The sequence below is a fragment of the Scatophagus argus genome, chromosome 17 (assembly GCF_020382885.2).
Source record: "Scatophagus argus isolate fScaArg1 chromosome 17, fScaArg1.pri, whole genome shotgun sequence".
Taxonomy (NCBI): Eukaryota; Metazoa; Chordata; class Actinopteri; family Scatophagidae; genus Scatophagus; species Scatophagus argus.
Genome location: NC_058509.1, coordinates 15,731,754 through 15,756,051, shown reverse-complemented (window position 1 = coordinate 15,756,051; position 24,298 = coordinate 15,731,754). Strand labels below are relative to the sequence as shown.

The 24,298-nt window shown below is 41.1% G+C and overlaps 3 protein-coding genes and 1 long non-coding RNA gene across 5 annotated transcripts; 3 read left to right on the top strand and 1 right to left on the bottom strand.

The window, feature by feature from the left end:
• The first annotated feature begins 1,383 nt into the window (after window positions 1–1,383).
• mturn (maturin, neural progenitor differentiation regulator homolog (Xenopus)) lies at window positions 1,384–8,587 on the top strand. 2 transcript variants are annotated; one of them, XM_046418398.1, is made up of 4 exons: window positions 1,384–1,626; window positions 1,750–1,983; window positions 6,011–6,133; window positions 7,062–8,587. In XM_046418398.1, exons 2-4 carry the CDS (start codon window positions 1,825–1,827, stop codon window positions 7,167–7,169), a joined length of 390 nt encoding a protein of 129 aa, XP_046274354.1. In that variant the 5' UTR covers window positions 1,384–1,626; window positions 1,750–1,824; the 3' UTR covers window positions 7,170–8,587. The 2 variants fall into 2 exon arrangements, with proteins under 2 accessions (XP_046274354.1, XP_046274353.1); XM_046418397.1 differs by having other exon boundaries at window positions 1,386–1,983.
• Window positions 8,588–9,404: 817 nt separating this feature from the next.
• On the top strand, window positions 9,405–14,864 carry LOC124074756 (E3 ubiquitin-protein ligase ZNRF2-like). The gene is made up of 4 exons (XM_046417992.1): window positions 9,405–10,135; window positions 11,676–11,771; window positions 13,613–13,718; window positions 13,997–14,864. Exons 1-4 carry the CDS (start codon window positions 9,808–9,810, stop codon window positions 14,052–14,054), a joined length of 588 nt encoding a protein of 195 aa, XP_046273948.1. The 5' UTR covers window positions 9,405–9,807; the 3' UTR covers window positions 14,055–14,864.
• Window positions 11,614–15,486, bottom strand: LOC124074759. The gene is made up of 3 exons (XR_006845913.1): window positions 15,349–15,486; window positions 12,657–12,723; window positions 11,614–11,763 (listed from the first exon to the last, which is right to left on the bottom strand). It is a non-coding gene; the product is annotated as an uncharacterized LOC124074759 (long non-coding RNA).
• A 25-nt stretch (window positions 15,487–15,511) lies between these two features.
• Window positions 15,512–17,261, top strand: txnl4a (thioredoxin-like 4A). Its single transcript, XM_046417993.1, has 4 exons — window positions 15,512–15,668; window positions 15,895–16,073; window positions 16,553–16,656; window positions 16,796–17,261. Exons 2-4 carry the CDS (start codon window positions 15,921–15,923, stop codon window positions 16,965–16,967), a joined length of 429 nt encoding a protein of 142 aa, XP_046273949.1. The 5' UTR covers window positions 15,512–15,668; window positions 15,895–15,920; the 3' UTR covers window positions 16,968–17,261.
• The last annotated feature ends 7,037 nt before the right edge of the window (window positions 17,262–24,298 follow it).

Sequence of the window (24,298 nt, the reverse complement as noted above, 5' to 3'; positions counted from 1 at the left end):
TCAGTTATGGAAAACAAATTACAAGGCATTTTCATAATTACTAACGTAATCAATCGAATTACAAGCTAACAATTGTAATAAAAATCTCCAAACATTTTCAATATAAATGCAATCTGTTTTGCACGTTCACCATTTACACGCGCTGAAATCAAATGACGATGTCAGCTGGTCCTTTTGTGTACGTTTTAGTTAGTGCTGTTTTAATCAAAGGCCACATTTTCTCTTGCAATACTAAAGGAGCACTTACTGAAAATGTCTTCCAGTTTCAGCTTAAATAAAAAAGGAGTAATAACCATGATTATAGGATTTGTAATCTGATTATGTAATCCTAATTACAGGCAATTTAATGTCTTCTCAGCTGGTCTCTTACTTTAGATGGCATGTTATTGACCTTCTTCCATTTCAGGCGCATGTTCCTCAGGGCCTGCTGTAAATTTGGGATGTAATGATTTAACAACAAATACAAAACCTACACAAATATATATATATATATTGTTTCAAATAATAGATGGCCTACCTAGTCATCTGTTATAGCATATGTGCAAATTTGAATTTATTGACTTATAAATAATACATTTTCACAACTGAAAATTATACAACCATTAACAACTTGTGATTTGTTGTTGTTTGGTAATAAACGTTGAAGTGACAGCAAATTCCAGTCTCTAGACAACAGACGTGCAAATGTGCTCGCCTTTCTCCCAATTTCGCTTTTATTTTGACGGGCCACTTTTTTGTTTTTGCATATTTTGCGGTCTTTTCGAAGCTACATGTTGCTAGCTTGGCGCAGCTCCTGTGTTGGATTGTCAGTTGGTTTCACTCGCCCTCTGGTGGTGAGGACTCCTGGGAGCAGGGAGGGTCAGACCGGCGGCATGACAGCGGAGGCGGGATGGATCCCTTTGAACACAGGCGGAGTGTTAATGGATCCCAGTGGGGCCTCCACTGGAGGTCTGAAAGAGAAGCTTTTCAGATTCCCCAGATGAAGTGACCGTTGTAGGAATCTATTGTTATTGTATTATTATTATTATTATTATTATTATTATTATTATTGTTACAATCATTATTATTATTTTTAATAATAATAATTATTATTATTATTGTTGCTGTTGTTGTTGTTTTAATATCTGAGCTTATGAGTTCATTATTGGCACTGGAAATAGCTCTTTGAAAAAAAAGAAAGAAGCAAGAGCACCATTTTCATTTTTCCATTGCTTTGTTTGTTTTTATTGTTCGCATTTGGAGTCTAAAGTTCAGACCTTTCTCATCCTTTAAAAGGAAAAGAAAGAAAAAATACTTATAGGACCATTAGATCATGACGATCCCAGTATTTTCTCCACATCCCAAGTCAATATAATACAGCAGCTTCTATACTGCATTAAGTTAAATCCCAAAAAGGTTTCACTCCATTCGTCCTCTGCATGGTGTCAGTATGTGCAAATGATACAGTAATTCTGCCTTGTAGTCAGCGACTCAGTCAGATATGGACGACTGCCCGGCTTCACTGTTCGTCATCGCGTTTTTTCCAGCGTCCTCCTGCGTATGCATGTATGCGACCGACGGGCTGATTTCATAACGTGGGGAGGAAGAGAGGAATGGGGCTTTGAGAACGGATGAGCACCAGACCCGGTAGGCTCTATGCACCAACAGTGTAATCTCTATTCCCGGGCCATGCAGACGGCGCCCTAGAGGAGATGCGGTAGTGAAGGCTGCTGATGCTGCTGTCCGATCAGCTGTTTTTTGTTTCTTGAGCATCATCGCCGTGACGGCCAGAGAGATCGACATCAAGCTCCGGAGCCAGGGACACCGCAGAGCGGATAATAGAGGATGGAGTTTAAGCATCTGGTGGAAGCGGCGGAGAAGTGGTGCTCCGGTAACCCCTTCGACCTCATCTTCGCCGAAGAAGACGACGAGAGGCGGCTGGACTTTTACGCAGAGCCCGGCGTCTCCTTCTACGTGCTGTGTCCCGGCGGTACCGACAATTTCGTAAGTGAGGCTCTGCAGGGCCTTTAGCTCTTTCTTTATGTGAATGTGTGTGTGTGTGTTCTCGTAGGTGTGTCGAGGGTGGGTTGGAGGTGGGTTAGTCCTGGCTGGTCCCCGTTTTTCCAGCTGATGGACATCGGAGAGGAGGGGAGGGGGGACTTTGGACGACGATTAGTGGGGGATGATGTCATTTCAGTTTGGGTGCACACCCCAAACCCTTCCACCCCTTCTGTCGACGGTATTTTTTGTCTCCATCATTATCAACTGCGATAACCCGCTGAACCACAACACCATCAAGTTAGCCAGGTTAAAAAAACACGAGGCCTGCAACTTTCAAAATAAAAGCCCCGCAAGCCATTACGCCTTCAGAGCACAACATTAAGAAATTGCTATGCAGGCTGAGATAGAAGAAGCAAATAAACTGCGTTTTTCTAAAATGTATTTTTATTGCATATAGCCAAAAAGCTCAAACCGTGATCTGACCCTAGACTAACTAGTGTGCAGATAATTCTCTCTATAAGTAATCCACTGATTTATTTGATCAGAGAGGTTGATATTCTGTAGACATGCGTTAAATTATTAAACAGGGATGCGTTTTCATATCTCTGTTTTTCAAGAAATCTGTCATATTGCCAGTGTTTCAGCGTTATCCCGGCAAAGCTCCCCTCGCATAACAAATGTTTACCTTGACATAAACTATGCAAACTGAAATAGCCGTTTCAAGATCCAAAATTAATTTAACTGTGTACAGCAACGACATTCAGCAGCAACAAAACTCTAGTCATAGTTCCCACTACCTTCAAAAATCCAAAACTAAAGGAATATATAATCATGTCACAAAATAAACTTTTCAAACAAGGAGTGTGGAGGATGAGTTCAGGTGTGTCATAGCCAGAGGCAAAAACAAAACTGCAGCAGATACTTGTGTATTGTTTGCCAGGCGGCAGCAGGATGAACTGGCTGTGGCTGGGGTATGTACTGTATTTTAGTATCCTTTGGGATTTGCACATATCACCTCATGAGTATCAATAATGCTCAGTACCATGGGATGGGTGATGCGCAGTCTTCCCGGGCTGCTGGGCCATGTAGGAGCCATGCCATTTTGTGATAATTCCAGTCAGGATACTTTATTGTGTACAATTTTTAATTTAACTGCTCAGTCTTATATTATGTTATCTCCTTACATGGTCAAAATGACTGTCTGAAAAAATTGTCCATGTTGGAATGGTAGATACTGGTGGGCTCAAGTGGGTGAGTGGGTTGGTGGGTGGGTGATGTGGGGGGGGCATATATATATATAAAAAAAACACTGCAAATGTATCCATGACAAAATGTCCTCTAGGGCGTCCTTCCAGTGGACAAAACATGGTAACATGCTGTCTAGAGTGCCCTTCTGGTGAGAGAAAAACATGAAGAAGTGCCCTCAAGGGTGCCCCTCCAATGAGAAAAAACATGATGATGTACCCTTGAAGTTGCCCTTAATATGGGGAAAAAATGTGATGTGCCAAACAGGCTTCCTAACATGCTAGAAAACTAAGTGGCCTCTGTATGCCTTGAAATGGTTAAACAGATAAATAGTTCCCAGTGAGTGTTTTTCATTACAGATGCATTGTAGTTGTAACATGTGAGCTTCATTATAAAACAATATTAACATTTAACCTTTTAAAACAATTTCAATGCATTGTAAGTTTCTGCGGACTGGTGCCTCACTGCATACAGCTGGTGCCCTTTAAAATACTTTTTGCCCCTACCCCTCAGACAGACAGAAAAACCAAATCCCTTCATTTTGATTTTTTTTTTTGTTTTGCCAAAAACATTCACAATTAAAGGACCTTAGCAATGTCAGACTCCTATTATGTTTCATTTGACTGTAACTGGGATAAAAACTCCTAAAGTTGTTAAAATCCCCTAAACTCCAGACACAATATGGAGGGAAGGAGCTCCTTCTGGACACAGCTCACTATCTTATACTGGTTCACCGTGCAGTGGGGGTGTTGTGAGCCCTAAAGCTCCTGAGGCAAGACCTGCCCTGCTCCCTCCTCCTGCTCAGGGACAGGGGCTAGCCGGGCAGGGAGCAGATGGAGATGACCCAGGAGCCAGGGCATCTGTTCAGTCAATAACACATTATGTCACTCCAACCGTGCCTGTGTTGTGTGCAACGCCTGGTCTGGCCCATGGTCAGCAGACTGGGGCCGCTTAAGCAGGAGCTTTCTATTCATTACACAGAGAAAAACATAGCAGAGGGTTAAACACACACAAGACACGTGTACATAAAACACATGACGTGGTGAGTTGTCTCTTAAAAGCAATTTCCATACTCTGTCTTCATGTTTCGCATTATTGTCCTCACAATCCTCAGTTTTTCTCCTGTTTCGGAATCTAACGCAGCCCCACAACTCATGGACACACACACTGACAGATCTTTGCCATGTTCAGTGCAGCTACAATAACTCTGTCTCTCTGCAGGACTCTTGAGTTCTAGTTACCCTTGCTCAATCAATACTGCTATCAGCAGGGTGTCTCACATGTCCCGTCCCCCCCAACACACACACACATACACACAAAGAGCGAGAGAGAGAGTTTTCTAAGCTTACTTTGTTTTTCTCTTATAACTGTGTATCCTTGCCCTGTCTCTTCACCAGGGGGTGCTGTGAGCTCAGCGCCACTGTAATAATACCACTGCACGCCATTGTTCCAGCTCTGTAATGCCTCAGGGTGCGTCTTTGTAGTTTTCAGTCACACAGGTCATGTGATATAGTGTTTAGCAGCTAATAACCAGGAGCAATTAGGTTTGCTTTTTGAGAGCTGCTGAAAGATGAGGCTTTGCCGAAGAAGTTGAGGCATGGACACATATGTGAGAGACTGTCCATCAGTGTCAAGATGGACCCTGAGCAGTCAGAGCTGTACAACACTGTTATAATGATGAAATGAAGGTGCTTTTAATGGGGTATTTAAGGGAATAAGCCATGTTTACATGAGTCAACTTTAAAGAGTTTTTCACCCTTCAAAATACATTTTAGACCTTAACATAAACTGAAATCCTAATAATCCCAAATAACCTACTCTGCTGCTGCATTAGACACATTTATATTACAACTGACAAAGGTTCTAGACTGTAGTACACATTAGGATTATCTACTTTTGTTTTGCTTCAGGCCATTCTACACACTTGGCCAGACGCCCTATTAGCATTACTGAATACATAACCGGACAGTATGGTCTTTGGACTCCAATTAAACAGCACTAACAGTAAATGAAGTGGAATTGCTTCAGTAATGCCTCTCAAGCAGTGGTGTTTATCTTCCAGTTCAGAGCTTTGAGAGAGCCAATAAACTACCTACGTACTAATGAGGACATTGATCTGTCTTAACCTGACCAGAACTATCACTTGTGATATCAAGGCATTACAGTTCACTGCAGCCTAACACTGTTTTATTGGCCTTGACACACTAACATTTCTCACCTAAGTGGGGTCCATCTAAGTGGAGTTTAAACCCAGATTGTACTCTTATCACCACCCTCAGCCTAGATTTGCTTTGTGGCAAATATCTAAAGTGGCAGTAAGGAATATTGCATTCCTAGTGGTGCATCATACTGACTGTATGATGCACCACTTTTGCTTGAAGCTAATATAAAAAAACTGTACATAATGTTGTATTCTATGTACATCAAAAAGGAAACAATTAGAAAGAATTTAGCAGTTTCCAGATTCTTCAGGAACTACTTGACCAGCATTTCATTATTAGCTAGCTTTCATCCTTGGAGAATATTCTGGACTTTCTGTATCTTACTGCGATTGTGTTATTTTCACCCCTTCGTCTGCTGCATGTCCTTGAAGAAATGTCTTGTTATCTGGTTTAATTGCTTTGTTTTAGTTTTCTTCTCCTGACCCAGCTCCTTATGTCACTAGAGAGAGCACTCGAGGCCACACTGCTTGGAGGAGGTGTGGCAGCATGACATGACATGACGTGGTTCAAGTAAGGCCAGCTTGCATGAACATTTGCTAATGTTTGCTTATCGTTGTCCGTAGCATGTGTGGAGCGAGAGTGAGGACTGCCTTCCCTTCCTACAGCTGGCCCAGGACTACATCTCCTCTTGTGGGAAGAAGACTCTGCTGGAGGTGCTGGAGAAGGTCTTCACGTCCTTCAGGCCTGTAAGGAAACAAAAGAGTGACAGCTGAACCTGATACAGTCTGTTCTCTCTAGTGCAGACAAAACATGTCCAACTCCACCCAGAATTAGGACATTTTTATTTTGCCTTGCTTATTGGCAAAGATAAGAGGAGGAGGATATAACAATGAGTCAAGGCTTTTTATGAATTCTTAGAGTGTTCTTGTCTGTTTGACTCAAAGGAGTAGTTTTATTTTGATGAAACCTGAATTTGGAGAGCTGATTTATGTTGCTGGGCACTTTCTTCCTTAAGCTTTTTTTCTCTTTTTGGTAAAGTAGAAATAGGATGGAAGGGAAAATAAGAAGTAAGCAATACATAGTCAAAAGGTTTATCATTATTACTTGTGATTTCACCAAACATTAAGGAAGAAATGAATGGACTACATGTTATTCATATTTTGTGTTTTAATGGATCATTAGTATGATTCGAGGGCTTTGAAGTAAAACCTCCAAATGACATGTAGGCCATTACTTAATTTACAAGCCAAGAAGGCCTGTATTTTTTAATTCACTTAAAAATTCAGGTTTTATATGACTGTGTGAAAAATATTGAGGTTTTTACCACATGCTGGTGTCCATTAAAACAACCTAATCTATTACCTAATGAATAACCATGTATTTAGAATGAAGACCCAAGTGTGCACCTTAAATGAAAAACTAAGGTTCTTTAAGGTGCAATATGGGAATAAACGTATTCCTCAAAATGTCTGACTTTATCTTCAAGGTCTTTGGTGTGCAATCTAAGGATCGTGATTTAAGGTTTAATTAAATTCATTTTAAGGGACTATTGATCTTAAGTATACAGAATGTACACAGTGGTGATATGAGCACCCAGGACATGTATTAGCATCAAAACATACTCAAGGTTATGTTACAGCCTCTAACACAACGTTCTCCATCTACCCTTGTTAGCTGCTGGGCCTTCCAGACTTAGAAGACGACAATTTTGAACATTACCACGCTGACATGGAGGGGGAACCGGGGCCCGACCACCAGCAGATGGGGGTCAGCCAGCAGTGATGAGCCCCGAGATGAGGCCTGCAGCCGAGGCAGAGCTGCTCTGAGGCTCTGGTCCTCAGCTTCTCCGCCCAAACAACACACTCTTATCCACACGCTGACACACACACACACACACTCTTTAAGTCATCTTGCTAAAAATGCACCAATATGTTCTTGAATGTCTCAGTGGCTTTGCTTCCCAAAGAGTGCAGTCTGTTGCACTGTGTTGACCACCCCCAAACAAACACACACACACACACACACACACACATTGGGGCTACGTGAGCAGTGGCCATGTACAATGCAAGTATCATAATCATTCACCATCTGATTAGTTAAAGTTCCACAGCACAGCAATATTACATCAGCCTCAGCTGGCTTTGTTATGCAGAAATACAGTCAGATGTTACCGCAATACACGTTTCCACCGTTAGTTTGAAGACAAATGTGACAGATAACCTACTTCCTCTGCCTGTCTGTTGACACAGAGGATACATGAGAGGTAGATGTAAGATAAATGGATGAAGACTGACGGTTTGTGGCTGCGTGAGGCAACTGGCATGACGCAGATTAAGGGCAGGGAGGAAGGAGGGGAGAGAGGAATCATTTTCCACTTCATACAGGAAGGGGAGTGAGGATGCATGGGCGTGACATAGGTTCAGGTGGGACAGCTCTCAGACCATCCTGTTTTAAACAAACACTTAAAATAGTCACATAGGATTTCAGTCAAAAAGCATTTAACACATTGGCTCCGCATGTGGAAGTCAAAGTGCGCAGCTTCTCAGTAGCATGAATCAGTTTTTGAGGTGTGTCTCTTGTGTATGCCTCAAAGGGTTTAAAGTCACTTTATGAGGAAGTTTTGAATTGCCATTTCTATCATATGACCATCACAACAAAGGCCCATGCTGCAGCTTAAGCCCTTCTCGGTTTAGGTGTCCCATTGTCACATGACAGCCCAGTTCTTTCCTGTAGTCTTCCTTCTTGGTTGTCGGTGGTTCCCACTTTGTCCCGATCTTATGCGATAACTTCCTAAAGTGAGTCAAACCCTCTTTTTAATGTGTGCATTTTTTCCTGAACTTTAACTTCTTTCAAAATTTCTCCTAACCACAAATTTAATAGGTGCACACCGAAATCCCTGAGTGATACCACAGGGGAAAGAAAATATTTGTTGACAGCCACCCTCTGCCTCCTCTGTTATCTCCACCCTCACAGTGTGTTTTTACATGGCACATCCAGTGCACTGCAACGCTTCAGGTCCCTCGCCTCCTTCAACCACTCGATCCTAATGCAAGAGCGTTTCAGAGGTTCATCTCCAGCCCGTTTACTTTGGCTTGTAAATGTATATCTTTTTATTGCCTATTTGAATGTTTCTCATGCAGTGTATCTTCCGTTAGTCCTCCGATGTGCGTGAAATTGTTCAATAAACCGTGTGAACAGAGCGTCCCGCAGGCGTGTGTCTTTGTTGTCCTAATGGCCTGAAGTTAATGGAACACGAGATGCCTAACATGGAGGGCTTTTCATATCACACAGCGAGCGGACTGGTGACCCGCTGCTCTGCCAACAGCCCGCTGGTGTTACTGGGGTTGACGTCACGCGCCACCTGACGCGCCCACTCAGGGCTGCGTCAAGCTGGAGAATGGGAGGAAACTACAGAGAGGAAGCTATGATTCTGCCTTCAAAGTAAAAGCACAGAAGCTGTCTGCGAATTTCAACTGAATTACAGCAGTGATGGGCTGTAACTAAGTACTTTTCCTCATGCACTTTAATGAAACGCAAATTTAAGGAACTTGTGGGGCAACTTTACTTGAGTCTTTTCTTTTCATTCTGCCATTCTGTATCTACTCCTCCATATTTAAGTGGGAAATATTGTACCGTTTAGTCAAGTACAATTATGTAATGATTTTGCTTACTAGATACTTGTTATAAACTGCCCTACAGTAAAGAAAAATATTTGGCCATTTAAAAAGGGATTTGCTGTAAGCACTAGGTCTACTTTATTATATTTTTATGAACTGATCGTGTTTTATAGAGTATCTAATATCTTAATATGGAACATATGCAGTAACAATAAAGGCAAACATACTTCCCCTCTGGACTGTGGAGGAGTGGTACAAATTATGAAGTAATATAAAATAGAGAAACGTTTTTCCGATAAGTTGTAAATTCATCGCTTTTACTTTGAAAGCGAGCTGATTCTATCCTGGTGAACATCGGCAATTTGACGGAGCTTCCTCACAGGGGAGGAGGGCAATCCCTGCTTTTATTTTTCTTTCCAGACGACTACAGTTGAGCACAAAAACAAACTTGAACCAGATGGGCTGCAGGCCAGCACTTGCTTATGTCCTCGTCTGAAGTGGAGAAACTGAAGACTTAAAACTGAAGAGATTTTACCTGTTTTATTTTTCCATTGTTGAAAAAAAAGGGAAGGGCTCTGCCAAGAAAAAAAACGACCATTTGGAAATTAAGTTATGCGTCAGTGAGTGCGCACTTTACGCATAAGGCGCACCATGAACCTTTAAGATGTTCGCCTCTATTGTTCGTCTGTCAGGCTCTTCCTTTGTTGGTGTCACTTCTTCAAAACTCATTGTAACCATGAGTCGTGGCTAAAAACTTTTAAATCGCAAAACCGCAAAAACTGAGGAGGTAAGCCTGAGACAGCATGGGGGCCAAACAGAGCAGTTCAGTATTTGACGGCAGAACTCGGGCTTATTCCAGCTCCGATCTCCCATCTGGACACTCGAGTGGAGGGCAAAGGGTTGCCGGGTTTAGGTACACCAACGGACCGGATGGACCCCGGATCCGGTACACTGGTGGAGGGCCAACCAGCTCCGGGGTCAGCATACCGGCCGGCGGCAGGTCAGGGTCACGCGTTCTCGACCAGAGCCTCGATGGCACGGATGGTGCCGACGAGGGCCAGCTGCCTCCTGAGGGCCACAGGTTGCTTATAGGGTCCCTACCGGCTCACCTGTCCCCTCACCTGCTGGGAGGTAAGATTGCAACCTGTGGGTAATTACTGATTCCGAACATTTACCCGATAAAACATCTGCAAAGAAGGCAGTCACATTCATACGAGTGATTTGGTATTGCTTGGTTATGATACTTTAATTTTTCATCTATCTTTTGTAACAGTTATTGCCTGGTCATTGTTCTTTGTAGACTGTATATTACCTTACCTAAGGCTTATTTGTTAACCATGCGGCATAACTGTAATATTTTTGGTTTTAAGACTGTGACACTTGAGTCAACATGTTGGTTCATGTACTCCTACACGATATCATAAGATTCATACATTACAGTATCTTAGTAGTTTTCCATTTGACATGTGATACTTGGCACATGTTAATCGGACTGTGATGACTGTGCCCTTTGTTTAGCACTTCTTCTCTTTTACTGTAGCCACAGGTGTCTGCTGTACTGTACTGCCATCTGTCTTGTTTTGCCTCTCGTCTGTCTTGCAAAACTGGCTTGTTTTTCACTCACGGCTGAGAGGGAAGAGTGCATTATGTAGGTCAGCAGATAAGAGCTTCCTGCTGGTTACACATTGCCTGACACACACGCACACACACACACACACATATGCACCCAAACTTCCTGAATCCGCAAATCTAACGGCTTCTCAACTGGTCTCCAGTACACAACTAAAAAGGAGTCAGACTATTATAACAAAGCTCTAACATGCCATGTAACCGGAAAAGAAAAGCACCTAAACAAAACATTTATATAATACAACAGACAATTTATACTTTTTCCTGAATCCTTGTTATTGTTGGAGGTCTTGTAAATGACACATGCCCCTTTTCCACAGCCTTCACGAGCACGGTCAATAAAAATATTGCTTAACATCAGTCTGCCCTCCTTCTAATTACCAAGATGAGCAGTTTCTCTGATGAGGAGGTCTAATCATTAATAACCTCATCGCTAACCTTTGCTCATCACATCCATGTGATGGTGACTCTGCAGGCCTGATGTCTACAGGCTTGTCCGATTTCCTCACCTCCCTTACAAACACATGACACAAAGATGAGTTGCACACACACAGTATTGCCTGCATATATGATACATCTGTAGTCCTTTTCCAACCTGCGTTGTCGTGATGTTAAACAGGAAGTTAGCTTATCTCTGGTTAACCAGCACCTAGTCTATTAATCTTTGTGCAGCTCAGAAGATGCACGTTGTCTTGAGAACATGTGCAAGTGGGTCAAATTACGAATGAATAAACGACTTATTTAATTTGTACATTCAGTCTGATAAATATGAACACGTCACAGTTTAAGGGTGTGTTTGAAGTTAATTTGTAATGAGCGCTGACACCTAAAGACTGTATGATTCTCCAACATTCTCTAGCAGATTGTTTACAGCAGACAGAGAGCCAGCAAGTGCAAGGCGTTAGGTCAAGTAGGACTGTGAAAGATCCAACTCGTGAAAACTGTCCCACGCCCTCTGCTGTGTACATGTCAATAAAAAGTTATAAGAGTGACGGTGGCACATCTGGGTGCTCACATTTTTGTCTTGGTGTTGTCTTCCCAGGCTTCCATTGTCCCGTTTGCTCCAAGTTTATGGCTTCGGATGAAATAGAGAAGCATCTGCTCATGTGTTTCAGCAAAACACGCCTCACCTACAACAGTAAGACTCTGTTCATTTGCCTTCAAAATAAACATGAAAAAGCTGAAAGGAGACTACAAACATCCGACATTTGCGTCTTTACTTTACTAAAATTAAAATTGCAGTGTCACAATTTGAAAGTATTCCATTAGAGTTATATCTCTAAATGTAATACAGAGTGAGTCCCAACACTTTAGTCTTTTGGTCCCTTAAAACAGATTGTCTATTTGAAACACCTCATCACAGGTTATGCTTAACTGTGGACTTCAGTAGTCCCCAGAGTTTTTTCCTTCATTTGATTTTAGGAGCCCTGAGAAAGTATTATTATTATTATTATTATTGTTGTTGTTGTTGTTGTTGTTTCATAGCAGAACAGCAAAAATGTTTAGTATAACAGACCCTGGAGCGTCCCAACCCCCACTGAAATATCATATTGTTATTTGAAATTATTACCTCTAACGTATTACTGTATAAGCCACATGTTAATGGTGTTTATGGCTGACATGGACCTATTTTTGACTGCTTTATTTGATGTTGGGTAGTTCAGTCAATTACAATGCATATTATATTTTACAGTATCAGAATTTTTATTTAAAATCTTCATATGCAATCTACCTATTAATTACAGCTGTCACATAAATGTAACAAAGTAGAAGGTAAAGGATTATCGATCCAGCCACTTTCTGTATCATTTATCCGTTGGGGGGGGGCTGAAGTCTATCCCAGCTGATTACAGGTGAGAGGTGGCGTATACCCTGCACTCGTTGCCAGTCAATCACAGAGCTCACATACAAAGACAAATAATCACACACACACGAAGAGCCACACACAAAAAGGCCAAGACCAGGATCCGAACCTGGAACCCTCTTGCTGTGAGGCAACAGTGCTTGTTTGTACTATACTTACTAACAATCCATTGCTTCTTCTGTCTTCCTTTTATTCCTCAATATCTTATGTCATTTTGTTTCTGCAACTGAATCACAAGGATGATACTGAATTAGTGTACAAAGTCTTGCAGGACATTATTCTTGAACAGATGAAGAAGTCATGATCACAGAAATCATAGTGTGCAGCACGAAACGATCGAAACAAATAGCAGCTATGTGATGCAACTGCACATTAGCAAAACCAAACATGTGAGTGCACGCTGAGTGTTAGCACCTGTGTAGTGCACACACACAGGAAAGGCAAACACATGCTCTCAGTAAACATACACTTGTCACTACACACACTTCCTGCAAGTAGAGACATCTCAAGCACGTATATAACGAACACACATTTCTCATCTGGAAACACACCCAGCAGCATGTATGTTACTGATACTACACACATATATAGCTCATCAACTGCACAGTGTGTCTTAGCTTATCACAGCTGTACAGATGTGTAGTTTAGTTTATAAATAAGTTTATAAAATCATCACTTTAACCTTCATCTAACTCATGCAAATGGTATTAAAGTTCAAAAACAGTTACTCCTTCGCCTCAGGTATTGACACTAGGGCCTGTCATAGCTAAATATGCCAGTAAATATGTGACACAAACAGAGCCTTCATCCGGTCTCAGACGCTCAGTTTTCTCCCTGTTATTGATACATATCATCAAACTGTGACGCAAAGGGAAGGATCATAAAAGTGAAACTGCACTCTAAGTAAAAAAAGAAAAACTGTTTTCACTCAAGACTTCTCTCTGTATAGGAAAACTACTTCCTGTCTGAGCACAGATGACAAGAGGTATTCGGGTACCTAAGGTTAAACAGATGGTTATGCAGGATTCATTGACTGAATTGAACATCAGATGCCCGATTAGGTGTGTAAGGTGGCTCTTTTCTCAGTCTGCCTCTGCCGGTGTTGTCTTTCATAGAGGACATCCTGTCCAGAGACTCTGGGGAATGTGCCATCTGTTTAGAAGAGCTGGAGCAGGGAGATACAATTGCCAGGCTGCCCTGCCTCTGTATCTACCATAAAGGGTAACTGTCACACACCAAACACACATAAATACAGAAATTGTAGTTGGACGTTTTGACAAATGCAAAAATGCAAGTTTAGACAGTCATGACTCCCAGGGAACCTCAAATAAGAACAGATTAAACAAACATATATTAGCATTTATAGGAGCAAAATAATTTAGAGAGAGAAAACATGCACCCATTGTTATTATTATTATAATATTGTGATGAGTAGAGCTCGCTGTTCAACTTCCTTCAGTCACAAGAGAAAAACTTCCCCGCTGTCCTTCCTGTTTCAGGTGTATAGATGAGTGGTTTGAGGTGAACCGCTCGTGTCCGGAGCATCCTGCGGAATAAGAGCTGCAAGAGTACAGATTCATTTTGCTGTACCTGTACCTCATCCCAACACTGGTCCAGTTGAGCATAAACGCTCCTCAGGGATTCTAAGACATTATTGTGTACAGGTATTTTTCACATTGCCTTATGGAGAATCGATGAACTGTGGATATGTTTCTCTAGGCATTGTTGGATGTTCAAAGAACCACTGGCGGAGTCATTTTGTCTCCAGAAAAATATGTGAATGTTCATTATGCCACCTGCTGGCCTGCAGTGGGTTCATGCAACCTGGGATCTGAAATGAACTATTTTGCTGAACAGGGTGTGGTTTTATAACCAAGGACTTTTATAACCCACATGGCTGGAGAATAAGATCTCCTTTCTGTCAGCAGAGATTTAGGTTCAGAAAACTGAAGGCTAATGTTGTGCAATGTGAAAACGGCCATACAAAATTATATCAGCTTTAAGGGATGATTACAGTGTTTATGGTAGTAAAAAAATAGATCTTAATTTTATTGCAAAATTGGCTATCATTGTTTGTTAACAATCATGTGTCCTCTACTAAGTAGTCTAAAATGAAATAGTCTGACTCTGACTTAAATCGCCTGTCCATTCAGAACCACAGTAATGGGATTGTGTAGTTTAGTGGTGGAATTTAAGATAGGTAAAGACATATCTAATGGTGATTCGTGCTCTCTCCGAGGAGTGCCATATTATGCTGCTATGTCATAGACTGGAAACGTTTCTAATAACTTTTGAACCTTTGTTCATTGTATTTTCTGTTTGTACTGTAATGAATTGCACAACAATAAATGTTTTGTCTTGTCTCTTCACTGCATACTGTCTATTTTAATAGAAAGGCTTAATTTACTTATCTTCACCCCCTCAACCTTGTATATTTTTCAAAATGCATTTATACCACAGATGTATAATTTTGACTGGCAGTTTAAAGATTAAACTTCCCAACAAGTCGAAGAAGGCAGAAATCATCTCTTCAATAATTTCCAAAAGAAGACAGCTGATTCCCTAAAATTTTATCAGCCAAGAGAGGGCACTGAAGTCTCCTGAGATCACGTTATTGCATATTCTGTCTAGACTGACACCAGACCAGTTAGATAGGCATAAAGCTCTCTTAACTTAAAGGAATTGGTTTAGCTAATATGTGTTCTGCAACGATTGTGTAAAAGCTATTAAGGAGTCCAGCTTCATATCAATCTATAAATATACAATAATTTGAAAAAGGTCTTGAATGGATGAAAAATGGTTTTTGGTTTTGGTTTGTTTAATGTTGTATTCACAATTTGATCTTACCTACCTGACAGACATCTTGTCCATTAACCTAAATGGTTCATCATTACGTTTTTATTTTTAAACGTTTCAATTACGTAAAAAAAACAAACAAACAAAAAGACAAAACATACACGTGACGTCGCATCCACACTGTCGCTGTTTTGATGACGTCTTACGTACAGCGAAGTGGACGCACGTAGAGAACGACGGCAGCGTAACATAGACGTTTAGGCACACAACAGCGGTAGTCAGCGGAGTTTTGCTTTAAATTCGAGTTTCAGAACTAGATTTTTACTACGTGAAGCCTTTATTGTGCCACATAATACGCAGCCCCTCACATTAAGGGTAAGTGTTAACGCCAGAATTGTTTAATTCATGTCTTGTTAGGTTTCATTCTTTCCCCTTCGCTAACTTAACGTTAGCTAAAGTCATTTCATGCTCACCAGCTAGCAGGCGGGTTAACTTCGTATTCTTACCCAAACTTCAAGCAAATTTTTTGATTTTTAACAAAGTTTAACTCTCAGCTCCTCTAAAATAATATGAAGTTAAAGTCAAATGTATTGTTTTCCAGCTTGGAATCGGCAGCTTACGATCAAGATGTCGTACATGCTACCGCATCTCCATAATGGCTGGCAAGTCGATCAAGCCATCCTGTCTGAGGAGGACCGAGTCCTGGTGATCCGCTTTGGGCACGACTGGGACCCAACATGTATGAAAATGGACGAAGTTCTCTACAGCATCGCTGAAAAGGTGTGATTAGTGTCTCATCCGCTCTATAAGCCTTGTGTGTTGTAGCAATAGCATTATTAGCCACCTCGTACTATCTACACACGTTCAATAGCGACACCTACTGGTGTGTTATGATAAATATTTAATCGTTTGCATAGAGAGAACAGTGTAAATATGAGAAGTATATACTGTTAAGTCGTGCGGGAACAGCAATAAAACTCTACAGGATGTTTCTAATTCAGACTCAAACCTATTTTAGTAAGATGTATTCTGTTGTTATGCAGTAAACAAGATTGCAATTAGATTTCACCTGTAAATAACTGTTATTCGCAGTTACTGTTGCATTTCACTCAGACTGTAATATAATTAACAAGATAATAAGTGGCTGTAATATCCATATGACTTTTAAATGTTAGTGAAATTAGTTATTATGAACTTGTACATTATAATGATGCCATGGTGGTTTACTATTGTATTAATATTCTACCTTTACCTGACAGGTAAAGAATTTTGCAGTCATCTATCTGGTGGACATCACAGAAGTGCCTGACTTCAACAAGATGTACGAGTTGTACGACCCCTGCACTGTGATGTTCTTTTTCAGGTAAGGCACTGAGTGTCTACATTTCAAAACATGGATGTTACTTAAATGATGATTGTTGTAATGGGATTGAAATGATCTGGGTTGTTCTATGAGCTATAGTACAATCTCAGATCTTCATGTTATTATTGGTGTTTTTCAGGAACAAACACATCATGATTGATTTGGGCACCGGTAACAACAACAAGATTAACTGGACAATGGAGGACAAGCAGGAGATGATAGACATTATTGAAACAGTGTACCGAGGAGCAAGAAAAGGAAGGGGTCTGGTGGTGTCTCCAAAGGATTATTCTACAAAATACAGATACTGATTTTTATTTTATATTTTGCGACATGAAACAGAGACTACAAAGTTACAGAAGTCAAGGAAGACCCTTTTTTTTAATCCTTTTTGTTTTTGGCAGTGAAACAGGACGATATTCATATTCATGTTGTGATGCTGTGCCTTTTGTGTTTGTGTCTGTAGACTAATGTGTTATTCACTTTCTTCCTCAAATTGTTTTTGTTTTTGTTTTTTTTTTTTTAAGACCAGTGCATAAGAAACCAGAATTAGTAAAAGTCATTGTATTTAAAAGTTTTAATAAACATGGATGGATGGATGTTTACATATGTCAGTTTTTTCTGTTATTATATTGAAGGTCAGTTTTGTGGGTTGTTTTTTTGTTTATTGACAGGACAAAGTTGACAATGTGACTACAACCAACCGTCATAATCAGCTGATCTGCTCAGCACAGTCCAGAGATAGTATATTCTGCTGCTGTCTTTGTCTTTAGTCATATAATTTGGATTTGTTGCACGTATGGTAGAGGATACCATTGATTCTGGAGGTGTGTGGAGAACATTTCCACCCACAAAATAATTACCTTTGAAACTGGATCTATAGTATAGTAACAGGTGAAGATTGTAATGTTTGTTCTAAAACTTCATTCTGACTGAAAATAACAAAGTGCTAAAACAAATATTTCTCTTCTGTGATGTAATTCCTTTTATATCATAAAAAAATATTCTGTTTTATTTAAATTATTGTCTTCTATGTTAATCTGGAAAGAAATCCAATAACTCAAAAATGCACTCTGCTGAACAATTTTGATAGTTTCTTTGGTGGTGTGGCAACTCAAACCTGACAATGTAGATTATTGAAGCCTAAGAGTGCATTTCCTCAAACTGTCCAACAGGTAGAGACAGAGACGTTTGGCAGCATGACAGTCGGCTGATAACACTGCTGTGATCCCAAAGATTTAGACTGTTAAGTTTAATAAATGTGTATGTATATGAAAAGAAAAGAGATGTAGAGCTTTAGCTTCTATCTGATTTCTATCTGCAGTGTCTGGCAAAGACTAATACTACAGATACAATTAGTACAGTTAGAAGGTCAAAATGTATGAAATACTGAATGCAGTCATAGATGCGTATATACACTCATGCAGTTCCACTCAGTCCCCTTTCCCTGCTAACACCATTTAGCATATCAATCAGTATCCAGTGTATCAGAAGGGCAAGTATGCTCACACATCACAGGTGAGCTAAAAAAAAAAACCCACGGAGGGATTAGGAATTTTAAACATAAATATGCTGTACGTACTATAAATAAAAACATAATAAAAATAAAATAGTTACTTGAAGTAACAGAAATTAACAGTAAACAGATAACCAAATAGACATGATGGGGCTTTTCAGTTGATACTTATATGAAAGGTGGTGTTGTGGTTGGTCATGGTATGTACCAGAAGTGCGAGGATAAAAAGTAAGACAAAAAGTATTGGAATATGTAGTGTATGAATTCAGAGCAATACATTAAATGGAGTGGCTGTATGTACAGCACAGTATAAAAGTACCCCCCACACACACATCTATTACAGTAGTAACTGGAGGGTAATGTACAGACGCTGGAGGGAGACAGTCATGTAGCTGAGCGAGCTGTTCATGAGTGTGGTGTCCTGTGGGAAGAAACAGTTCTTGTTTCTGCTTACTTTGGCACACAGTAGCCTGTTATGCTGCCAGAGGGGAGAGATTTACATACGTTTTTACCTATGTGTGAAGTGTCTGTGACGAACAGTGGGCTCTTAGGGGGCACCTGCCATAGGTGTCTGAGGATCACATGGAGACATCATTTTTTGGATACGTGTTATATTTTCAATATATAAGGAAGTGGTTTTAATTTATGCCTTTTTAGTTTTCAGGCTGCACCCAAAATGAGAATTTGAGGGACTAATAAAGGCCTATCCTATCTTCAATGTATAACAGTCACCAGATTTTAATTCTACCTTAGAAACTATTAATGACTGGATGAACGAGCATATGTTTTCATAAGAAATGGTTCCAAGTCGTATTTAGACAACCCCAAACATGAGGAATCCTGTGTAAAACACTCCTGTGTAAGACATCAAAGCAGAGTAATTAATACGGGCCTCTACAGGTTCTTCCACTGGGTCTTCAGTTTCCTTCCAGTTTTCCTCCTCAGCCCCCATCATTAGTTATCCATTGATGAGAGAATGACAGAGACAGTGGGAGAAATGAACATGGCAAAGGAAAGAGGAGCAAGAAAATACTGGGTGAAGGAGTTGGAGAGAGTGAGAGAAATATCAGATGAGTCTCATTAATGTCAGTTATGGCTGTCAGCTCCCTCTCTAACAGCTCCTTATAACCAGACACCACACACTGCATGGGAGACAGAGACCAATTTGTTGAGTGATAGATGAGGTGAAAGGGGACAAGTTCTGTCTCTATCTTGAGTGTGTGTGTGTGTGTGTGTGTGTGTGTGAGAGAGAGAGAGTTTGGACCAAAGACAGAGAGGGATCCTCTCCAGAGTAAATATCCTGACCTCTTTGCCTCTCCTGAGTGAGACAAGTTGGGAGTCACTTGGGATAAGAGCCAGTGTGTGTGTGTGTACATTCTCTTGGTTCATTCTATATCTCTGCTGTTGAAATGTTCCCTAAAGCTGGTTCCCCACCCACCCCACTCATCTCCCATCTGATCACCGCCTGGCTGTAACTGCCTTAGAGCTCAGGCCAGAGAGGGGGTTGGAGAGGAAGGAAGATGGGGATGGCTGAACAACAGCTGGCCACTGAAAGGAGGTGAGGGAGGAGAGAGGAGGCACGAGGCCAACGACTGCTGCGGCTCCTGCAAAAACACTACGACCACACTTGGCTGCTCTTGAGTAAAAAACACACGATCTCTAAAATATCACCTTTTCTGGAACCAGAAAATGCTTTTTTTTTAGGTTGAGTGCAATTAATTTTTTTTATCCTATATGAAAGTTGGGGCTACATGGTGATCTCATTGCCTAAATGTGTGTACACTGGCAGGCATTAGTATATGTGCAGTTCAAAATAAACTGATTTCCTCATCTTTTTGTGTGTGGGCCATGTTGAGGACCTACATACACTTCCCTCCAGGGGCTTCGCTGTCCTTTTCACTTACATTAACCTACAGTCTGGCACGCTTTTGTTTTTGTCTGGTCTGTCCCCGCAGGGCCCATGTACACCATTACTGTGCCATTGCCCTCATATGGAGTGTAGGGGCCAAAGTTCGCCTCCACTGGTCCATTATAATTCACATTAGCATGCATTGTTGTTCCCTATTACTGTTAATCAGCTCAGCCTCAGGGGGAAAGGAGAGGTCTGAATGACTAGGGGTTGCTGGGAAGCTTTCAGTCTAGACACATATGGAGATATGGCGGGATGTACAGTACAGTGGGTGTCTGTGTCTGAAGAGAGAAAGAAGGAGGTGGAGTCGTTCCTATGGGCTATAGGGAATATGCACGCTCACCCCTGAAGCTGTGGTAATCCAGGATCTGTTTTCAACTGATAGCGTTTAAATGGATCTGCACAAAGAGTGTGCAGCAGGCAGGCCGTGAGGATCATCTGGTGCCAAGGGGAAGACATGCTGGCATCTCTCCATCTTCTCTCTTTGGCTTTCTTCCCTCCTCCTCTTCTAGTCTGTCACTGTCCATGTGTGTGCCCAACGTGGGGGGAAGGGTGAGGGGCAATTGCCAATTTCTAGGACACCCCACCCCCACCCCTGCAGCTTCCCCCTGTTGGCACAGATGCAGATGCACACACGTACACAAATAATGTGTTAACCCCTTCCCTTTACCCAGTAACTGGTCACCGTGTGTCATTCAACTGTGCGTCACATCTCACTGTGAGTCAATGGCTTCTCAAAGTCAGCCTGGATCATCAACATGAGTAATGTGAAGTCTTTTTTATGCTGCAAGTGGATAAATCAGTGTTACCATACATTACTGCAGTGGTTCCCACACTTTTTGACATGTGAGCCCTAGAACAAAGCTTTGGACCCCCTGTCACAGACTGTATGTTGTCTGTGTGGTGGGCACTTAGGGGGGCCTGAAGGGGCCTGAAGATGAAAAATGTAGTAATTCACAAGAAAAAAAAAGTGAAGCTTTCAGTTAAAGCAAGCAAATCACAGGGTAAATATTTTGCACATCAGTAGTGTCTTGCTACAAAGGGAGCAAATACATAATGAAATAAATTGTACTGCAAGGACGTTACTTTAATTGGCATACATATTAAATATTCACAGTGTAAAGCCAGGGGACCAGCAGGCTTATAGCCTACACTTTATGTTCTTTCACATTAGCTGAACCATGAAAATGGGCCAAACCGTGTGTGACACATTCACTTGGAATTAAAACAAAAGCACTTAAATGTTAACTTGAATATAAAATATGATAAATAATAAAACTCTATTAGCTACAGAAGTTGCTTTCTATCCCAAGCTGTCTTTGATATCTCTGAACTCAGCCATTCAGACATGTACTCACACACTTTTGGAGCAGCCATCGGGAGCAGTGTGAGGTTCAGTATCTGATAAAGAAACATTTCAACATGCAGTCGGAGAATTGAACCACCTTCCACTTGGTGAACACCTGAGCCTCTGCCACAACTGAGAGAGAAGTAAAATTTTACTGCATAACCAGAGGCTTCCAACTTCTAAACCTAATTTATACCCAAGTTCTTCTACAATCCAAAACTGTCACCCCCTCTTCCCTTGACCTCCTGTCTTCTTCCCATTTGTCCTGGTATAGGCAGCCAGTAAGGTTTTTTTGAATGCAACATATAATAAATCTTATATAAATGTATTGCACCGTCTTGTTAACTACAGCCACTTTTACACAAAAAAAAGGCTTTTGTGTTCATCTGCGCTTATACAATCACTCTGCAAATCTCTATCGGTGCAAACCTGTGACCTGATTCTTGCATGTCCTTCAATTTATTCATCCCATAAACTCCATCTCTCCTCTTGGGTTATATCACAGCCTCTTTACATAACCAACACACCAGGGACAGCTATCAAGTCTCATCTCTCTCTCAACAGTTTTCATTCCCTAATTCCTTCAAAGAGAATGCCAATTGAAAGACATGACGGGAGGATAGTGGAGGAGATAGTTCACTGTACAATAGTCCAGGAGGGAAGGTGGTCAGAAAAGGCTTATCTCTAAACTCCCTCTGAATCAAGATCCTTCGTATCCATCTGATCTATTTTCTTCGAGGATCCAGTCAGTTGCGTGGGCTGTAGGGTGGGTTTGAGTTTTGTCCCTGTGGGGGAATTACTCAGAATAAATTAAGTATTGCCTACAGGTTGGTAGAGATTAACAAGAGCAGATGTTTCATACTGATAACATGTTGAAACAAACATACACAAACCTTCTGCCATCAACGACGCCCCCCACACCCCCCCGCCTGCCTCCTTTCTTAGATGCTGACACACTTAGCGGCCTTGTGTTCTGTTGGTTTAATTCCCTTCTTTTCCCCTCTTTGCGTCTGTCTTTTACCCCACTCAGGGACCTGTGACTAAATGGATTTGCATCTCTCTTCCTTCATCATTTCCCAAAGGGGGGGTCATCCCTCTGTCACAAAATGAGGGGTCTATTTAACTTAACTGAGACAGATACCAGCACACAGCGAGGAGGTGTGTTTATGCAGACTGTGGCACCGCTGAGGCTGATGCACCACACACACACACTTGCACACATTGAACAAACACACATGGATCACATGAGGCCCTCTCGCTCCATTCATGGCAGGCGCCTCCATTCAGAAGCTTCTGGCCTAATTAGCACCTGCCCATTCCTTGCAGGCAGACCAGGCCTTCTGCCACACTGGAGGTGTGACGTTGAGAAAAGCTCCAGCTGAACCAACAGAACCAGCACACACACACATACACACACACACACACACACAAGGGCTTAAAAGAAAAAAACTTGATGTGCCTGACTCTCCCACACACTTTCATTCAAAGATGACTCTTATTCTACATGAAATGTAGAATGAATGTCAGAACTAAAGAAGCTTCTTGGATGAGAGGTGAGACGTCTTCCAGAAAACTTCATGTCCAGTTGCATAACGGTACTATTCTACCTACATGAAATGTATTTATCTTTTATCACAAATTGTGTCGAATGTATATATTATGGTGTGTAAAGAGTTAGACCTCTGTAGCCTGCTCCACATCTCTGCTTGAAGCTAATTCCTTGATGCTATAAGCTGAACCACCAGCCAAACAGCGGCTAAGCTGCATTGTGGGTAATGTAGGTGCCACATATTGATGAGGAAAAGGAATTCTCGTTCTGCTGCATTTCGATCCTTCTGTCCATCCTGCTTTCAACAGTATTATAAGCACAATGGTAAACTGATGTAGTACTTTTGTGAGTAAATTGGAAAAAGAGATGCTAATATTTGTTGCTAAATGATTATGACTTGGTTTTGTGATCTATCTTTTCTCACCACTGGAAATGTGTTTTCGTGTTTTTAATGGTGAGATTAAAGGGTCACTCCACTGACTTTACCCATTATGATTAGTTTTCTCTTCATGGGGTTTACTATTGAGCCAGTGAAAACAGTCTTTTGTAGCTTTGACAAGGGTCAGAAAATAACCCTGACATCGAGTTTATCTCATCTTGGGAATCGAGACTTCCTCCATAGCAAACTGAGGATGCAGTTTGAGGGGTGTAGGCATGTATGAGGGGAATCCATCGTGGGAGGTGTGGTATTACATTGCTTTTCCTCTTTCTTTATTAATGTATCTTTTGCAAGTCCCCCCCACTTCAAATGAAATATTAAAATGCTGTCGTTGTTGAACATTGACTTTTTATTAGAAACAGCATATTATCACCCATTCCTTTCCATTTTTGATTTGAATGGATACAGAGCATTCTGTTTGTATGACTGATCAGTACTTACTCGATAGCGAGTGAAAAAGTTCAGTTGGTCATAAGGTGATGTGCAAAAGCATTCTGGGATATATTTATGAGAGCATGACCTCAGTTAGGCCAACAGGATGTTGATGATGCGGTTTGTAGCATCAGAGCAGGCGCAGATCGACTTTCAGCACTCAGCTGATTATTTGCTGATATGACCTTTGAAGAATGAGGAAAATGCTAAAAATGTAGAAAGCTGTGGAGCCAAAGCCTCCTGTGCATAATCAGATTGTTTTACATTACACTGTAAGGTTTGGGATTGACTTCTCTATTTATAAACACGACTGATGCATATACTCACATAATTGTTCATTTTAGGAACTTGTTAATTAAACAAGTCCTATGATTTGTGGTCTACATTTGCCATTCAAATTAAAGTACTCAGTACTGTTGGTGTTGATCATTATTATGGATTTTGGAGGG